At 40.1% G+C, this 20,676-nt stretch overlaps 1 protein-coding gene across 1 annotated transcript; it reads right to left on the reverse strand.

The window, feature by feature from the left end:
- Positions 1 to 4,476: 4,476 nt before the first annotated feature.
- Positions 4,477 to 20,423, reverse strand: nts (neurotensin). The gene is made up of 3 exons (XM_055650753.1): positions 19,937 to 20,423; positions 12,387 to 12,454; positions 4,477 to 5,252 (listed from the first exon to the last, which is right to left on the reverse strand). Exons 1-3 carry the CDS (start codon positions 19,992 to 19,994, stop codon positions 5,088 to 5,090), a joined length of 291 nt encoding a protein of 96 aa, XP_055506728.1. The 5' UTR covers positions 19,995 to 20,423; the 3' UTR covers positions 4,477 to 5,087.
- Positions 20,424 to 20,676: the final 253 nt, after the last annotated feature.

Raw genomic sequence — 20,676 nt, forward strand, 5'->3', positions numbered from 1 at the left:
GCCGTATAACCAGGCCAAAGGTCTTTTTTTAGGCCACAGCCCAGAACGGCCTTGCTGGAAGATGCATCAACCTTGTACTTGAGCTTCTCTACCTCCCAGGAGCAGATGTAAAATCATGCGCACATGTTTGAGGCAGCTCCTGGGTCGGGTTGCATTAATCCTCCCATTCGGATAAAGGTATGGAACCTCATCGATGATGTCTCCTATCATGGATACAAGTTGGTAATATTAAACTGGTTTGAATATTTACACTGGTTTGGGATAACACTAGATTAGTTTATACTGCGCACAGGTATGGTTGAGTTGCCTTTCAAGACAAGGCTCACAAGAATGGGATGTGGACTGATCATTGTCAACAGCCTCAACCCGCATGTGCAGTATAGACATTTCTGAATAACTTCCATGTGATCATTTCCGCTCACAGGGTTGAAGATATTTGAAATTTAACTGGATGAGGCAACAATACACTCAGTAGCGTTGCAAAATGTGCTAACTCCAGTTTCCAGATTATTTACCAAATCACTACTATCAGTGCTCAGCTACACAGAGCTAACAAATAAGTAGCATGACCAATCTGGATGATATTGAACATACTCTATTTTACTAAATTAGCCTTATCAGCCACATAGCTATATTTGAGGAATTGGTTCTCACCCGTCCAGTTAAATTTAAATTAAGTTGATACCAACTGAAACTATAGATTGTTGGGATACAATCATCCATTTATTGGTCTGGGATCAGCTCTGAGACAAAAAATTAGACCTCTGCTATTTTTAGCTGAAACAATCAAAGTCACAAGGATGGACAGCTTTGCTCCACTAAAACCTCTTATCCGTAAATCTTCAGTCATTTCCAAACTAATGCTATTGCCCAAAGATGGGTAATTTACAAATACCATCTCTAGTTATGGAGGCAGATGGGATTAGCATGAGTTATCAAGTGTTCAGTCATGGTATCAACTGCCAATGGACACCAGGTGCATTCTGTGCATTAAAGGGTGTGTGGATATGCATATACGGCATGCACAAGTCCAAGGTGATACACTTTGGTGGTGGTGGTATATGTTAATCACAAAGGTACAATCAAATCAAAGTATCCGGTGATAGTTTTACCAAACCGCATTTAGCACTGGTGTATTATTATGCAAAATCAATGACAACACAGAATGAATGTGTGATCACAAAGTATTTAATGACAATGGATTGATAGAACACTAACTATTGAGTTGCTTGCATCCAGTTTCAACCAACAGTGAATGAGGCATACAGTGGCGAAGGGTGCATTCTCGCTACACTAGGAAGGAATGTTCTTTTATGTCCATCCATTTGGCCTCAATAGACGGGTCTTGCAAAATTCAGCAAGATTCCCGCTTCCGGGTTTTCATAGTGCCTGCCTGGGTTATACACCTATGGCTCCTGCTGAGGCGAAGAATGAACATAAAACCTTACATGGTTAATTCCAGATAAAAAGATGCTGGTTCAGTTGTGATGTTGAAACCACCCTCTGCATGATATAATCAATCATAGACTTACAGACTCTGAGAGATCGTTTCTGCGGCTCGGGCTGTCAAACCATAAGCGTTAAGAGTGCTCACTACAGATTGCAGGGATAGCACCAAATAGCAGCAATCTGCATAGGAGATGGGAAGCATTGTTTATGCCTCCTTACGTTTAACTCGGCATGGATGACTGACACATTAAAGTTCAGTTTTATGGGATTATAACATTAAGTTGCTATTCCATTACTGTGCCTTAAGTACCTCCTAATCATTTGGCTGATGAGTACATAAACCACTCTGTCCGGTCTCACCCTCTGATATCCAGAGAATGAAGGTATCGTCAGCTTAAAACCTCCCAGGCTTAGGGACGCAGAGATATGGGTTGTTAACATTGTACTACGTCACTTCACCGATAGGCACTAGCAACATCCCTGCCCATGGTCATACTCACGTACTAGTGATTACGCCATGGCACTGAGTACAGCGCTATGGGTCCAGTCATTGCAACACTGGATAGGATGATCATATCTGCGGGCTATAATAACATGTTTTGTTTATGATTAATCAAGCAGATTAGACAGGGACACAAGACCAAACTAGAGTTGCATATCCCATGGACCTTGGGTTGCGTGTGATCACGCATTTACACCAGTATGTCAAGGTTCCTAAGAGCCTTATAGACTGACAGCAATATTATTAGTTACATAAAATCTTGTTAGAAGGAATCACTACGAACCTTCTCCAGATGGTTATATGGGTCTGGCATATACAGGAGTGTACATTGACATTGAGTCTCACTCCACCAGGACCGCTATACCTCAGCAGCAGGGATGGACCACACCCTAGTCGTTGCAGGATGGTCAAACTATTGATCTGTCCAAATATTCAGTATAAACCTATTGCCAGATCTGGGGTATTTGCCAACTCTATGTTAGGTATGGTTCATACTTCCTCCAGGTTGAGGGAGGTTACTATTGCCACTATTATTCATTAATAGCATCAACATGTCTATATCTATTTCATGTCTGAATGCATTCTTAATGTTCACTCATCATTTGCCTACTGATGCAGTGTATGACGCCTGGACTCGGTTCCTCGGCATGAAATCACAGAGCTTTAAAATCTTCACGTAGTCACTCACGTGACTGCGAAGTAAAATAGTAAGATTAAACGAGAAATTACCAGTTTGAAGTTTGATCTTTACTTTATGAGGAGTAACGTTGAGGGATTACGTGCCCTCCGCTCCCAGCTCTCTATCATAAAGTTCAACTGGTATTATGGTTCTCTTATCTTACTATGTTCAGTTCAACAACTGTTATCTGTGATTTCACACCGCTGCTTTGAAGATTGACACACATGCGTACTGGACGGGGTCTTCACGTAATCCCTCAACGTTACTCCTCATAAAATAAAGATCAAACTTCAAACTGGTAAGTTCTCGTTTAATCTTGCTATTTTTACCTAGAATTGGCATGTTCAGAAATACTTATGCTTTGGATTCTAGCTCATTGGGTACTGTTTACCACAGTGCCTTGAAACTTACCAGGACTGCTTTCTGTGCTCCCTTCACACTGATTAGCATCTTACATACTGCACTCCCTTTAAACCCACTGGCACCCTGTTACAACACTGCCTTTAATCTCACTGTTCCTGTGTCCCATGCTCCCTTTGAACTCCAAGGCATTTTTTCCTTCTCTCCCTGTAAATTTAACAGGTTCAGCAGTGTTGGAGTAATATCCAATGGTCCAGGAAATCGGCCTGTCTTATACCACCAAAGTCTAGTGGAGCTAAGTTATTGTTTCACCCTAGTCAATATTAAAATTAATATTTATTCGGATGTTATTTTAACAATGATAATGGTTAATCTTACTATTGTTATTCTGAAAGTATAATGACACACTTTGAAATGCAATCCAATTTCTTCACTTTAAATGGTTATTACAGAATCTTCATCTATAGAAATGGAAAGATATCCAGGCATGTTAGTGTGGCACAGTGGCACAATGGTAGGGTTGCTGCATTACAGCGCCAGAGACCGAGGTTCAATCCTGCTACTGAAAACAGCGTGAACATTGAATTCTCAAATTTTAGGTAACTTCCACAAATACCTCCCTCCGTCCTCCCCCCTCCCCCGTTTTTTTTCCCACTTTCCCCCACCTTCCCCCACTCGTAGGGGCAGCATGGTGTTGTAGTGGTAGAACTACTGTCTTACAGCGCCAGAGACCCATGTCCGGTCCTGTCTGCATGGAGTTTGTACGTTTTCCCCGTGACCAGTGTCGGTTTTCTCTGAGAACTTCGGTTTCCTCCCACTCTCCAAAGATGTACATCTTTGTAGATTAATTGGCTTGGTATAAATGTAAAATTGTCCCTAGTGTGTGTAGGGTAGTGGTAGTGTGCGGGGATCACTAGTTGGTGTGGACACGGTGGGCTGAAAGGCCTGTTTCCGTGCTGTATCTCTAAGCTAAACTAAACTAAACTATACTAAACTAAACTAAAAGCCAGTTAACTAGTTCCAGAGTTTGCACCGATGTAACCCTCTTGTTCTCACACTTGTCTCTAGCCAAGAGGCAACCTACCAGGGAACCTCCTTGCCTGAGGCCATCAGTCGTCCGCCCCGATTTGTCCTCCACTTTTTAATTGCGGTTTTCTCCACACTACCCAATCAGTCTGAAGGAGGGTCTCGGCCTGAAAAGTCATCTTTCCATTTTCTCCAGAGAAGCTGCCTGACCCACTGAGTTATTCCAGCATTTTGTGTCTATCTTTAGTTTAGTGTTGCCATACACTGCGGGAACAACCTCAAACCCTAGCCTTGTATATTCAATGTTTAGCAAGCCTTGAGTAACCTCGCATTTACTACAAAGTATTGAGGAGGAAACTTTCCAGTTTGTATGATGTAGTTGAAAAGATAACTGCAGGGACAAAAAAAACATTTTCACTAAATGCAAAACAGCAAAGGAACATTGGACCACCCATGCAAGTTAATGGAAGTTTATTTAATATTTTCAAAGTATTTGACATAGATTTACGATAATGTTGTTGAGTACAATTTGATGTTAGAAAATATGGAAAAGATTAGGTAAACACATTACATTCTGGCCCTAAACTGAGATGAATATCATGCAGAATATTGAGATGTTCACAGTTGACTTTCATATCATTGATTGTGCAAGTTACTCTATTAGGATACCAAATTACATTAATGGAAATGCTGCAATATCTAGCTTACTGTGAATTTGTGTTGAGAAATGCATTCTTTAATCCTCTCCATGTCCTCCATTTTTTACTTTGATGGCAAAAGACTCCAGGACAAGGATCCTCACTTACACTCTAAGAAGCGCAGTATGTAAAGTTCTAAAAACTCTCCAACTAAAAATAGAATTGGAGTACCTATGCTATGGAAACATAAATTATCTTTTGATATACTGAAAAATCTAGGAATCAAGTTAAACCTGTTTCTGTAGAGTTTTGATATTCTTTGCACTAAGATATTAAATTCATTGAACATTTGATATGACACATGCTAATCTATGTGGGACTGTAGGCAGAAGGATTCATACGTTTACTTGAAAAGTTGTCAATTGATGAGATATCAATTCATTAAGAAGACAGAATTCCGCTTAAGTATATAAGGCCTTCGAGATTTTCCAACACGTGCTTGTCTCTTCAAAATGTATGGGTATCTTCTTTTCATTTGATTCTCTTTCTCGTATTTTGAATCTTCATAGTCAGCATAATCTTGGTCTGCCTGAAACAACTGCAAAACAAGTCCTCATTACTATTACAGTTCAGACAGTATGTGTCAGGCAAACATTTAAAATAATAAATTGTCTATAGGCTTGCGTTAATGAATGTGCTACCCTTCGGATTCACCATTACGTAAATACTAATCCAAACTTACAACACAATCCTCACAAAAAAAACAAGTACATCAAAACTATAAACAGAAACTGGTTAGCACTGGGCAGGAAAGAGGAGATTGTAATATGTGAAAACTCAAAAGAATGGTGAAGGTGGTGTCATTAGAATGGGACCAAAATTGGCACCTTCTGCAACAGACTGGTTCCAACCAAGATGCAGCACAGAACGCCCCTGGTGATTCTTCTTCCCTGTAGCTATCAAACTGTACAACTCCTTCTCCTTCTGTCATGGGGTAGACTGACTACCCCCGCCCCCCTGATCTTTGTGCATCCTAAATCCTGGACTTTCCACTCGTCACTTTAATTTCATGTTTCATGTATTAGGTATGTTACAAAACCTACCTGAATCGTCCTTGAGAATCTGTCCCAGCCCCGTGTGTGTGATTTTGGAGCTGTTTAGAGGGGGCGGGTTTAAAACGCGATTTTTACTAGCCTGTTGCAATCGAAAATGTTCAGCCTAGTAAATCATTAATGGAGAATCGCTGAAAGACCCTGTCGCAAAAGGTATTATTAGTTTTTATGGCCTTGTATAATAGTTATAGTAGTTTAAAAATCATTCTCTAAACCCGCGACCTCTCGCAGCCCCAGGGTTTTATAAAGCAAACAATTAAAGGTATGTGCCTTATTTTTACATTAAAATGGGCTTCTTAAGAACCCTGTATATAAAGTTTTCTATAGCAAATAGTTCATTTTGGGCTCTTTATATCCCGCAGTATTTTTCTGGGCATTTGGGGGCACAAATCCACTGCAATGTGAACGTTCTAAACCAGCGCGTTCACAGGAACCCACTAGAAAGCCGATTTAAATTGACTTTAATTTACAGCAATTGAACACTAAATTCCTTCCATTTGGCCTATAAATTGATGTAAATGAGATTTTAAAATCATGTTTTATTGTGAATTATTTGTGAATATTATTTGGACACTTATGCTATTTAAAAATGTTAATCATTTATTAAGAAATGGATAAATGTTTAGATCTAGTAATTGAAGTTTGAAATTAGCTACAATTGGGTAACTAACTAATTATATGCTTTAATTTCAGGTCCTCCAAGTAAGATTATTTTATATTTATTTCAGAATGGTTCAATCTATGATAACTGAAAATTTCATTCAGTTCTCTTAATTTTTAAGAAGGTTATGGGCTTTTGACTGTCCTCGATCACAGCTTTTTTGTTATGTCCATAGAAAATCAATAGGGAACAAGATGCTAATTTCCGAGTATGAAAATGGCCATAACTTTTTTATTACTTGAGATATGAAAGTGAATTAGGTGTCAAATTAAACTTATTGTTATGCTTTATCTGATGGGATAAATTGCAGACTTGATTTTTTAAATCTCAAAATTTTGTAACATTGCTACATGTAACTTGTGTTTTATGACTGCTGGTAGACCAATTTCCTCTTGGGATGAATAAAGTTCTATTGTATCATATCATAAAAATCCTTTCATGTAGTGTTGGAATAATATTTTTAATTCAGATCTGAAAACAGGTATACCGTTTGCTGTTAAGGCTTGGGTTGCATTAAGAAATAAAGAAAATGTCAAATTTACCAGCAAAGAGATTTTATTACATACTGGACCAAGTGGGACCCGTTGGGTCCCTGTCACAAAGGAGGCCTGGTCCCCCAATGCCACCCATTCCCCTAACGCAATATTCAACCACTCACCCATTGCCGCAACGGGAGGCCTGGTCCTCCAACGCAACCCATTCCACAATGTAACATTCCACCACTCACCTGTTCCCACAATGCAACCTGTTGCCCCAACGCAATATTCCACCACTCAGCTATGGCCCCCAACTGTGCAGGCCGGCTTATTTCCCCCTATTCACCCTCGCTCATTTTAAACATTTTTTTTTAAATGCAATTGCACTTGCTAAAGGACTCAGTGTACTGGGATAGCAACATTGTAGCAGGTAGTGATACAATCCAATTGTGACTTCAAAGCTGGCAACTGCAAGTGCAGATTGGAAACAATGTTTCTCAAAGTGGGGTTTTGTAAACTTAAAAATGTGATTACTTGTAAATTATAACATCATTCTGAATGAAACATGTTGAAAACACACCACAGGACTATTGTGCGAAAGGTGGTGAAAAAATTGTTGCGCTATCGTGTACCGTTTTGGCGTAATTTCAGGATCTCACTCACTCGCTCACTCACTCACAGACAGACAGACATCCAAACAAACAAGATGAGAGCTTTAGTAATATACTAGACTAAGTGGGACCCGTTGGATCCCAAATTAAAACACGGGAGGGCTGGTCACCAACGCAATATTCCACCTCTCTACCAAATCCAATATTGCTCGCCAGTGGGGGGGGGCTGTCTGTTGCGCTGGAATGGGTGTTGCGGGCCGAAGGTACTGGTTTCCAGAGGGCTAGTATAGGCATTGTGGGCCGAATGGATCCTAGGGCTGGCATCCAACTGTTGCAATAATTTTAAAAGAAAAGGCGAGGCAAACAATTGGGCAGCAGCCACTTTGCAGCCACATCGAGGGGACTCACCGTGGAGTAGACGTGCGTTCAGTGTTATTTGCAGCTCAGAGAGCCATGACCCTCTCACTTCCTAGGTCTGGCAGAGACTGAGTGAGGGACTACCCTTCCTGGTTTTATAGTCCCTCCCTCCTGCCGCCAGCGGGGGCAGCAGAGAGAATGGCAAATTTTTTAAAAACATTAATATCTCTCTGATTTTTCATCGATGGGAAAAATCCTCTGGTCCCGGAAGGCGGAGGGGGGCTGTGAGTGAGGTGGCCAAAAATGACGGCTGTAGGTGGCGCCGTTCTCTCAGAAATCGCAGCACAGTGGGCCAAAAGATCAGATCAGACTTTTAGTAATATAGATAGACAGCAGCATTGCCTCATTCTGGAATTATGAATTCAAAACTTGAATTTATAACCAGCTATTGATTATTCCTGACTTGATCATTAGAGGGAATCTTTATCTGTAGATTCACTGTACATTCACAGCTAGATTAAATGCTTATCGGCAAAGGAATATTCCAAGTCTTAATTGTTTATGGGTTTGTAGGTTAATTAGCTTGGTATAAGTTTAAATTGTCCCTAGTTTGTGTAGGATAGTGTTAATATGCGGGGATCACTGTTCAATGCAGACTCGGTGAGCTGAAGGGCCTGTTTCTGCACTGTATCTTTAAACTAAACTAAACTAAATCACATTTACATTGAAACCCTGTACAGGGTTTACTGCCCAAAATGTCTACACACTTCAAAACCTCTATTATATGTATTTAAGAATCTGGGAGATCTTCCTACACTTTGACTTGCACATGTGTGGGTGCGGAAAGATCAGAATTTATTGACCATACTTACTTGCCACAACAGTGCGTCTGGAAATGCATAAAGACAGGTAATGGTACTGGAAGACATTAGTTCAGATTTTACAACAATTTCTGGTTTTCTGGTCTCTGTAGTTGAGATCAGCATTTGATATGATTCCAGGAGCATTTATTTATTTATATTTAAATACCCTGGTAACTGAGGTAAGGTTCAAAGGCACAGATTTACTGTTCACTGGGAAGTGCTGATCTTCCACTGTCACTCCTGTCCCCATTTCCGACCAGATTCCTACTTTTTCAGACATCTTATATGAACTTTTGCTGGTCAAATTGACCTTTTTTTAAGTAGAAACACTCTTTTTCACATACGGTAACTCAGTTGTGGTGTTAATATGCCTACTGTCTTTTTCAGTATTGCTAATGAGGGAGATGAGAGGAATGTTTTGTTTATGAACCAGGGGAAGTCTAGCAGTGACAGAATCAAAATCAATAACCCTACTCTCACCATCGACGGCACCACTGTCTCCCCATCTGCCCAGGCCCGCAACCTTGGCGTGATCTTTGATTCCACCCTCTCCCTTGAGCCTCACATCCGTCATGTCATTAAAACCTCCTTCTTTCATCTCCGCAACATCGCCAAACTCAGACCCTCTCTCACATCGCCCGCTGCTGAAAGACTCATCCATGCCTTAATCTCCTCCACCTACATCAACCGACTCCAACTGGTCCAGAACGCAGCTGCCCGACTCATCACCCACACCAAATCCTGGCATCACATCACTCCAGTCCTCAAACAACTTCACTGGCTTCCCATCTCCCACCGGATCACCTACAAAATCCTGATCCTCACCTACAAAGCCCTCCACCATCTGCCCCCCCCCCCCCCCCCCCCCCCCATATTTCACTGACCTCCTCTCCCCCTACCAACCCTCACGGTCCCTCAGATCCACATCAGCCGGTCTCCTCTCCATCCACAAGTCCAACCTCCGTAGTTTTGTGGACAGAGCCTTCTCCAGGGCAGCTCCCAGGCTCTGGAACTCCCTCCCCCAACTGATCCACAATTCCGTGTCCCTCACCATCTTCCAGTCCCGCCTCAAGACCCATCTCTTCACCTCTGCCTATCCTTAGCCCCACGTCCCCCTCCCTTTTCATCTGTGCATTAATTGCCTCGTATTGTGTTTTGTATTGAATTCTGTCTTTACTTTGTATACTAGTCATGACTCTACTATTTATTTCATTCCCCTTACATGTTTTTCCTCTACCTGCTAAATTTTTGTAAGGTGTCCTTGAGACTCTTGAAAGGAGCCCATAAATAAAATGTATTATTATTATTATTATTAGAATAACCCAGTCCATCAAGTTCAAGTCAGAGATTTAGATACAAATGGAGGAAAGACTTGCTGGCAACCTTCTCAATTCCTGCAATAGTGTCATCCAATTTCCTTTCTGCTGCAATTTCTTGTGATGAAACGAGTACAAAAGAAGGATCATGGATCTCTGGTTGCATTTTGATCTCCAATTATCTGACAAGGTCTTTTGAAAGTTGTCCTCCAGCTTTTCTTAATATTACTTGGAAAAAAAGCAAAAGCATGAAAGTTGACCAAATTATCAAAGGGAAATACCAAAGGTTCATTTGGATGTGCCAACATTCAGTTTTCAAAATGTTCCAGCAATTTGCTGAGTTGTGATTCTGGCCACAGGCATTAACGTGAATCATAAGCTTTCTACTTAAAGGAAAGCCAGAGACTTTATTATCTGTAACCATCTATTATCTCCTAACCACTCAAAGACCCTCTACCATCAATAGGGTTCAGATCAACAGTGAGCTGTGCTGGTAGTAAACTACAAGTAGAACTTGATGAATACCTAAACATAAATAACTTTACAATCATACTTAAAAGGTAGACAAAAATGCTGGAGAAACTCAGCGGTTGAGGCAGCATCTATGGAGCGAAGGAATAGGTGATGTTTCGGGTCGAGACCCTTCTTCAGACTGATCAGTCTGATTACAATCTTGCTTTATGACCATTCAACCTGTTTTTCACTGATTGAGAATCAAATGACTGCAAATGCTGGAATATGGTGTAAAGAAATGCTGGGGGAACTCAGTGGGACAAGCAGCATCTATGGAGGGAAAGGATTATCAACATTTCAGGTCAAAAGCCTTCATCGAGACTAAAGGAGTAAGGCAGAGATGGTTAGTATAAAAAGGTGAGCGGAGGTGGGCCGAGAGCTGACAAGTGCTGGGTGGATCCAGATGAGGAGGGGTGGATCAGCAGGTAGAAACTATTTGGAGTATTTTTTACCCTTGGAAGTCCATGTTTTGAAGGTGCTCACACAATGTTGTTAGAGAGATACCATATTTTGGCTGAAAGACTACAAAGAAAAGAGTGCTCCAGTCATGTTAGGACGGTGTCTTGGAGAATAGGTTGTTGGTGACGGTTTCCCCATGCAACTAGTGCCTGCATTCTTCAAGGTAGTGCAATTAGCAGGTGTATGATGTATTCTGTTATCTTAGTGCTGTTAATGTGTTTTTTCTCCTCACATACACCTTGTGTTCAATCCACATTGTAAAGCCTATTCAAAAATGTATCTTTTCCACCAAGCTTGCATCCTCCTTCTAATCTCCTCCTTGAACTATTGATCGAAACTTTACATTGTTATGAGCCCAGGAATTATTTTATTTTGGTAAATGGAGTAACTAAATGCAAGGTGTATTTGAGTAGTTTGCTACTGATACCAAATGTAAATGTCATCCAATGTCTACTGGTAATAGCGAAGACATTTTCTTTGCTGTTATTCTTTCTGTGTCAGAACCTACAATACAGAGGGTTTACAATCTGCTATATCAGCCATGGCTCAATAGCAATGGTCTGAAGAAGGGTCTCGAACTGAAACATCACCTATTCCTTTGCTCCATAGGTGCTGTCAGACCCGCTGAATTACTTGAGCTCTTTATGTCAATCTGCGATTCCTTCCTGCACATAAGCAAAACTAACACATTGGATATGAAGAGTCATACACTTCAATTCAACTTCAAAGAATTGATTGCAAAATTGTGGTCGTAGATTAGGTTTTGAACTGAGGTTCAAGCAATTCTCTAAGGGAGACATAAATAATACCAGTGCATAGTTTTGAAGGAAACCATGAGAGATATCCCGAGAACAAAAACCAACTTGTATCTTTTATTCAACATCATTAGAACAGATTGTCCGGTTATTTTTTCATAGCTATTTGTTGGAGCTCAGTGTAGGAAAGTTAGCTGCCACAGGTCTTAGGTAAAAATTGTAAATTGTCCCTAGTTTGTGTAGGATAGTGTTGATGTGTGGAGATCGCTGTTCGGCGTGTACTCGGTGGTCCAAAGTGCCTATTTCCACGCTGTTTCTCCAAGTTAAACTAAACTAAACTGTACACCTATTTAAAAAGAGGCATAAATGTTCCACATCGAAAGGCAATGGCCAATACAGCCTTCGTAAAGAGTCAGCACCATCCCAAAGGAACTGTTGCATCTTCCTACTTATTCCCTCCTCAGTGATCGATGCTTTTAAATTTACCCCCATGTTGATGCAAGGCACATTAAGATTACATGTCTGCTTCAAGAAAAGTTTGCATTGCAGGAGTATAAGAACAGAAGAAATAAGAGGAGCATAACATTACTTTTAACACAGCTGTCCTACCTTCAAGGTGTACAGGTGATCCAGAAGTTCGCCATCTAATGGGATTATTTCTGTGTCCTCCGAAGATGCTGAAAACCAATCATTGCAAAAATGTTAGCATTCTCTCACGTAAAAAGCTGGCCCTTTAAACTTCGTATCATTTTCTTTCACACATCTGCTTTTCACCGCAATCTCTGTTATTTTAATATCTGAACGCATCCTGTCATTTTGGACTATATCTTGTAAATATGTGTCCCTCATAGAGGTATGAAAACTGAAATGGGGAATGGGGAAGTGGCTAAAATATTAAACAATCTTTGCATCTGGAGTCATGGTCAAAAGTACAAATCATTCTCAAAACTTGAGGAATCAATGGCCTATCGAGAATGACGAAAGTGAGAATAATAAATGTCGTAGGTAATTTGAAATATTCATGGAGAAATAAATGGGAATAAAAGATGACCAAACCCTTTATATGATGCATTATATCCATTCCAGAATGTAGACTGGATGTCCCAGACGCCAGCAGAGGAAAAAATATGATTCAGATTGGGATTATTTTATGATTTAGAGACATAATAATAGAAGTTTACAATTTAGAGATGCTGCTCGTCCCATTCAATCCCCCAAACCAGCAATCACGCCATACACTAGCATTATCCTACATGCTAGGGACAATTTACAATAATACTGAAGCCAATTAACCTACAATACTGTATGTCTTTGGAATGTGGAATCAGAGCACATGGAGAAAACCTACATGGTCACAGGAAAAATGTATATACTTTGTATAGACAACACCTGTAGGTTTGTTCAGGATCGAACCTTGGTCTCTCGTGTTGTAAAGCAACAACCATACCAAATATCATTTGGAAAATCATATTTTATTTGGACATGATTTTTCTTTAGTTATACTATGTGGTCATTAGTTTAATTAAACATATGATGCTTAACAAATCTGTTTGATAAGGAAGAATCACAGAAATGGTTCATTTGGATTATCAAAACAAATTTGATAAAGTGTTGCATATGAAGTAATTGGATAAGACTAGTCGTTTAACATGGTTTGAGGTTAGATTTAGTAGGATAGAAAAAAAATGTAATAAAAAGGTAGTTTTTAGACCAGGCAGAATTATGGAAGGAAGTATGGCAAGGATTATTACATGGACATTTGCTAATATAATTGCCATCAGTGACATAGGTCAGAAAACCAAATGCAGCTTAGTTTTCTGACTACCCATAGTTGTGAGGCAAAGAAAATTGTAATGAGATCTTATGTGTCTGCAAAGGAACACCAACAGATTAAGTCAGTGATAAAGGAACATAACATGGAAAATTGTTGAATTAACGACTCTTGTGAAGATCGGAGTAGTAGAATACATTTTAACAGACTTCAAATGGTGCCAATTTTTGGATTTCTCCCTGCAATCAATAGACATGCTTAGATGATACAGGAGAGAATGCATTAGCTCTTCGGGATAAAGGAATCAAGAATATGGGGAAAAAGCAGGAACGGGGTACTGATTTTAGATGTTCAGCCATGATCATATTGAATATGAAAGCTGGCTCGAAGGGCCAAATGGCCTACTCCTGCACCTATTTTTCTATGTTTCGATGTCTTGAGGTATTGGGACTAATTTTGAAAGAATTAGACCTGATAAGATTGCACGTGGCACGAGCATAAGACAGTCACGGTGGCGCAGCAGTAGAGTTGTTGCCTTATAGCGAATGCAGCGCTGTAGACCCGGGTGTTGTCTGTACGTTCACCCCGTGACCTGAATGGGTTTTCTCCGAGATCTTCGGTTTCCTCCCACACTCCAAAGACGTACAGGTTTGTAGCTTAATTGGCTTGGTAAATGTAAAAAATGTCCCTAGTGGGTGTAGGATAGTGTTAATGTGTGGGGGTCGCTGGTCGGCGCGGACTCGGTGGGCTAGAGGGCCTGTTTCTGCGCTGTATCTCTAAAACTAAAATTAAAACCATAACAGGCTAAGGCAATGTCAGCACAGGGAGATTTATTCATACAAGTTTGCTCGTGAAGGGTTTGTTAGCTTGGAAAGTGGATCAGAAACTGGCTTTAAAATCATAAGGAAGGGAAACAAGGCTCTTAAAGAGAAGACTGGGATCCAGTAACCAAATTTAGCAATCTATATAGAAAAAATCTATATAGAAAATATATTGCCGGAGTTTAATGCAAGCAATTGAGTAAATAAGTTAGAAAACTAAATGTACTGATATAGATACATGAATGTCTCATGTCAGTGCAATTATTGAAACATGGGTTACGGATGAACAGGAGTGAATGTTCATGGTCACAGGTTTTCATATGACATAGAGGAAGGATTCAGAACAAAAGTAGACAGGGTTACTGCATAAGGAAACAATCATAGTTGTGAGAACAGATGAGGCACTTGGGGAATCATTAGTTGTGGACCTATGAGTTAAACTGATGAAAATAAAATAATAATTGTGCCTCTGAGAGTTTTCTATAGATCCTTAAATAGTCAAGGAGACAGAAGAGCTAATATGTACACTAATTTCTGAGGTGCAAAATCAATAGGGAAGTGATGGGAAAGGATTTCAACAATCCATATTAACTAGGAAATAATCAGCATGAAAAGTGCAGGGAACATTAAATATTTCAAATGCACTGAGGGGGAATATTTCAAACGCACTGAATGTTGTGAGTCTGTATGAGGCAAAGCCAACAAGCAAATCATCAGTTCTGGGCACGATTTCAGGGAATGAAGCTAGCAGTTGGAAGCTGCATGAGATGGATTCAATTCAATTTTAGAAATCTTGGAAATTAGGGAGAAAGACAGAGATAGACCAGCAATAAAATTTCTGGACTGGGGAGCAGCCAGTTTTATCAAGTTGTGAAGTGATTTACCAATATTGGATCAGAAAAAGTTCTGCGAATATAAATCAATTTTAGGCATTTAAGGAACAAGTAAAAACAACTTCCCATAAAAAAAAATGATGGTGTCTCCTGGATGTCAAAAGGAACATACATGGCAAGGCTAAAAAGAAAATCTCGCATCAGATGTAAAGAGCTTAAAACTACACAGAGGCCAACGAGGCATAAACACATATAAATGGAAAATGGCAAAAATGGACTGAGGAAAAATATTGGTAAATAAAATTAGGGAAGATCCAATGATGTTTTATAATATATAGTAAGGTTCCCCCACCACCCACACCCCCCCTCCCCGCTTCCACACCCCTACCGCCCAACCCCACACTCCACCCCTGCCCACACACCCCCCTCCCACCACCCACACCCCCTCCCCCCCACCCACACACACCCTCCCCCACGCCCACACGCATCCCCTCCCCCACACACCCCACTTACCTCCTCCTCTCCCACACATGAAGAGGAGGGGGAGGGCGTGCTGTGGTTGAGGGGAAATGAGCCATACCTGTACAGTTACGGGCTATGGGTGAGTGGTGGAATATTGCGTTGGGGGAACGGGTTGCGTTGAGGGAATGGGTGAGTGGTAGAATATTGCATTGTGGAATGGGTTGCGTTGGGGGACCAGGCCTCCCATGTGACAGGGACCCAACGGGTCCCAGTTAGTCTAGTATATACTATATATATAAAATAACCTATATATAGGTGTACAAAATTGTGAGGGATAGGTAGGGTGGGCAGTCAGAAGCATAGCTTTACGGTCAAATTGGGAAAGTTTACATGGGATGTGAGGGACAAGTTTTTTATACTGAGGGGGGTAGATGCCTGAATTCACTGCCAGTGGTGGTGGATGCAGATGTGATAGTGGTGTTTAAGAGGTTTTAGACATGCACAATGTAATGCTGGGAATGGAGGGATATTGATCACATGCAGGCAGAAGAGATTAGTTTAATTTATACATCAGGTTCAGCACAGACATTATGGGCTGAAGGACCCGTGTGTGCAGTACTGTTTCCTGGTCTAAATACAATCTAAAGAGCAAGAGAATGACCAGGGATAATGCTGATGCTATCACAGACCATAAAAGTAAACTGATGCAAAAAGAGAAACAACTTTGTACCTGTCAGGATGAGATAGTGAGATCAATACAGACCCTGTGGGTGAGACCAGAGCACAAGAAAGAGAAAGGAATAGACTAGCAATTCCATCAGGTCTGCCTTGCCATTCAATATGAATTTGGTTTAGCTATGCTGGCCTCAACTCCTCCTACATGCCAGTTCCCCATGAACTTCAAATCCTCGATCTTCCAAATATTCTCAACCATAAATATATCTAATGATCTGGCTTCCATCACCCTCTGAGGGATAGACTTTCAGAGATTGACCATTTTTTGAACTCTATGCACCTCAGTTTTAAATGACCAGCCCTTCATAATGTAGCTGTGTTCCCTTATTTGTGTCTCTCCCCTTCAGTGAAAACATCTCAACATCTATCCTAAGTCCCCTGAGAATCTTGTATGTTTAGATAAAGTCACACCTCATTCTTCTAAACTCTATGGAGTACAAACCCTGAACATCTAGCCTCAGTTAATGGGACAAACCTCTCATCCAACGAATGACTGCAATGTTAATATGTCTTTTTTTTGGTTAGGTGGGCGAAAAGTGTGCAACATATTAGAAACAGAGAAACATAGAAAATAGGTGCAGGAGTAGGCCATTTGGCCCTTCGAGCCATTCAATATGATCATGGCTGGTCATCGAAAATCAGTAACCCGTTCTTGCTTTTTCCCCATATCCCTTGATTCCATTATCCCTTTGAGCTAAATTAACAGTGTGACCTCATGAATTAGGTCCAGTTACCTAATATAACTGATAATTTTTTGCATTCTTGTTTATTGTATATTTTTTGTTGTGTTGTTGCATTAACGTGCTTGTAAAGCAGCAATAAATAAGTATCTCATTGGTTCTTTTCCGGTGCATATGACAATCAAATACGTGCGACTCTCTTAACTAGCACCTGTAAAAACTCCCTATTCTTAATATGAAACACTTTTGCAATAAAAGCCAAAATGTTTGACAAAATAACTTTATAATCCCAATTCAAATACTAGAGAGCCTCGGTTTAAATTGAGAGAGGCAAAGTTTGAAGGAGATGTGGGGGACAAGATATATAGATCTAGAGTGGTGAATGCCTGGAACACACTGACAGGATTGGTGGTTCAGCATTGAGGAGGCTTTTAAACTGGCGTATGGATCTGCAGGGAATGAAGGGTTATACATTTTAGAATCCAGCATTGAAAATCAAAAAAGCTCATGAGAAGGGAGAGTTGAGTTTTCTCAATTAAGCACAGGTCTTTGCGTGGTTCTCCACGATATGGCAAAGGACCTGTCCTTGTGGTTGTAATGTACTGTGTTCTATAGACGATATTCCATGTTAATCAATTAAAAATCAACGTGGATTCACAATCCATTGGATAATATGTGTAAATATAGTGTGATCCTCAATAGGCAAAGAAATAGGCTTCCATTTCCATAGGACCTTTCATGATTTCAGAATATCTCAAACTGCTTCACAATCAATGAACTAATTTAGAGATTGTTATAGTTTAGTGCAGACCACCAAGTCCCAGCTATTTGTCTGCTTAGAAACCCTTGATTTTCTTTTATACTCCTTGCGATTGGGACATTTACAAGTTCCTCTCTGTTGTTTGAAATTAGCTGGCGTGTTATCGCAGTGATATTTTCAGTGCCTGCCACTATGAAAACCAATACAAATCATTGATTAAACATATCTGCCTTTTATTTTGTTTCTTGTGATTGATTCACCAGTCTCGTTCCATAACGCTGGCAGACTTAACTTACACACCCTTTTCCAATTTATATCTTCATGGAGATTCTTGCCGCAGGCATTGATATTGCATGCTAACTTTCTGTCAAAACTCAATTACTTCCCTTCTCATCAGCTTTTTTGTTTTTCACTGCTGGATCTTAAAATGTTCCCTGTCCACTGGCCCATCACCAGCCTTTGTCAGTTTTCAGTTCTACTTTTCAGCTCTAGTTTTCAGTTTGGCATTGGGCTTGAACAACAGATTATGTCGTTTTCTGATGGAATTTTGTAAGTGTTATTAGTACTTTGTTATTGGCATACATTCTTGCTGAATATGATCATTAAGGAAAAAACGCTTCTTTTGTTTGGATCTCATCCATTCATCCTCATTTAATCACAGATCCCCATCAAAGCACACTGCAATTAGAGTCATAGAGTCATACAGCACAGAATCAGGCCCTTCGGCCCAACTTGTCTATACTGACCAAGATACCCATCTGCATTAGTCTCCTTTGCCCATATTTGACCCATATCTTTCCTACCTATATTCCTGCCCAAATGACAGTTAACTGTTTTTAATGTACCTGCCACAACCATTTCCTCTGTTGCCAAACCTATTTTGGCAGTATCCACGCAGTCCATAGAGGAGATTCCAATTTAGAAAGTTCCCAGGACTGGAAAACTTTTAAATCTAATGAAAGGTTACGACTGGATTAATTTTGTTTAAATCAAAGGACATTGAGGAATTCAAATGAGATGGATGGAATTAGAAAGAGGTAAAGATAGGATAGATAGGAAATTAAAAAAAAATCAATGAACAGTGGTCAAAGGATTAAAGTAATTTCAATCAGGGCTACAATAAAGATGGAAAACGTTCCATCCAAGGGTGGAAAAGGCTCTATCACTCCCAAGTAGAGTGGGAGTGATAGAGCCTTTTAAAACAAGATTTGAAATATCATAACCAACAAAGCAATTGACCTAGACCTCGAAATGGGGATACCCCTAAAAACACCATTCCTAACGGCATGTTCTGCTATACATTTACAACAGACAAAAAAAACCCATGGGAATTAAGCCATATAAACTGTCTTTTTTTAAATATATTTTCCTAGTTAACCTGCCATAATTTCAAACTGAACCCATTTCTTTCCAGTTTAATTGTTTAGTGGATTATTTTGCAGTCGATAGATTGATATGAAGTAGTTAACTCCAGTAGCGCACTGCACTTCTGCAGACAAACTTTGAAAGAACCTTTTCAGGATCTTACGATCAGAAATCTAGCCACTGCATCAAAGTGGAACATTGGATACCCCGTTCGATATTAAATAAATCGTAATTCAATAATTAATTAATTGATTCTAATTAAACATCAGTTACTTGTGTATTTTTGCCAGGTTTATTGTTCCAGTGGGGAAAATTGTTACTTTCTGTATTAATTGGTTTTTTTTTCTTTAAACGATTCCTTATGATCATTACTTGTAGAATCGATGATTAGTGTTGCTCAGCCTCGGATCAAAACCTGCTGAGGAGAAGGCATACTTTCAGCAACAAACACGATGGGCTAATTTGAAAATTCGGGTATGTTTTTACATTGCTGAACATACTTGCCAACAAACCCACTAATCCATTTCGCCACAAACAGTGTGACTCTTAGATCTTGCTCGCTGTAAACGTCTCCCGTTAATTTACGCACAGTGAAAGAAATAAGTTTCCTAATCCCGTTGCTTGAAATTTAAGCAGTAAATGAAATAAATAGTTGACGTCAAACAAAACAAAATATGAACTTTCTTGGCTATTTCCGATGTGTGAGTGTGTTGGTTAAATGGCCCTACTCACCTGAACATATGTTGTAATAACTGAGGAGCAGTAGCAAAGATATCGTCTGACTTTTCATTCTTCCAGCGTTGAATGCTCACTCCACTACAATCGAGAGTCCATGAAAATTGGAAACGATCGGGCAGCTGGGCTGTAATGCTCCTCGGTGGGTCTTGTCTTTGCTCTCTGTCTGTCACACAAGTGTCAGCGCTGACTTTAATATTTCCAGGCTGCCTTGACGTCAAGAGAGCTCTTTCCCTCCACTTCACTGAAGTGTGTGAGACAGCGGAGCCCGTGTCCCAACGGTGCATCAATTATTGACGCTGCTTTGGGACTGCTGCGTCTTGATCTGATGCTGCCATCCTTTAGAGTATTCGGATAATTAATTTTAAATCGTTATTTCAAAGGCGTTCAGAAGTTAAAATGATCAGAGGCTTCATCCTTTTGCTTACGTATCAGTGAGATATTCGCAATGAAATGCAAATTCTCTCACTGTTCGCAGATCCTGTCTCTATGCCGTTCTTAGCAAGTCACACTGTGTGTGTATTGAGATTTGATTTATCTGTCCAGTGAATGTACAACTATCAGCTAAAAAGAAAGCCTCGGGAGCTTAATAAAGCAAGAATAGAACTTGAGCAGTTTCTTTAAGCCCAGATACAGTTTCCTGATCTTTAAAAGTTTCACTGGTCTATAGGTTACTCAGTAATTTAGGCGTTTTATGACTGACTCAATACCAGTATCTCTCTCCTAGACAGCAGTTC

The sequence above is a fragment of the Leucoraja erinacea genome, chromosome 19, assembly GCF_028641065.1.
Source record: "Leucoraja erinacea ecotype New England chromosome 19, Leri_hhj_1, whole genome shotgun sequence".
NCBI classification, from domain to species: domain Eukaryota; kingdom Metazoa; phylum Chordata; class Chondrichthyes; order Rajiformes; family Rajidae; genus Leucoraja; species Leucoraja erinaceus.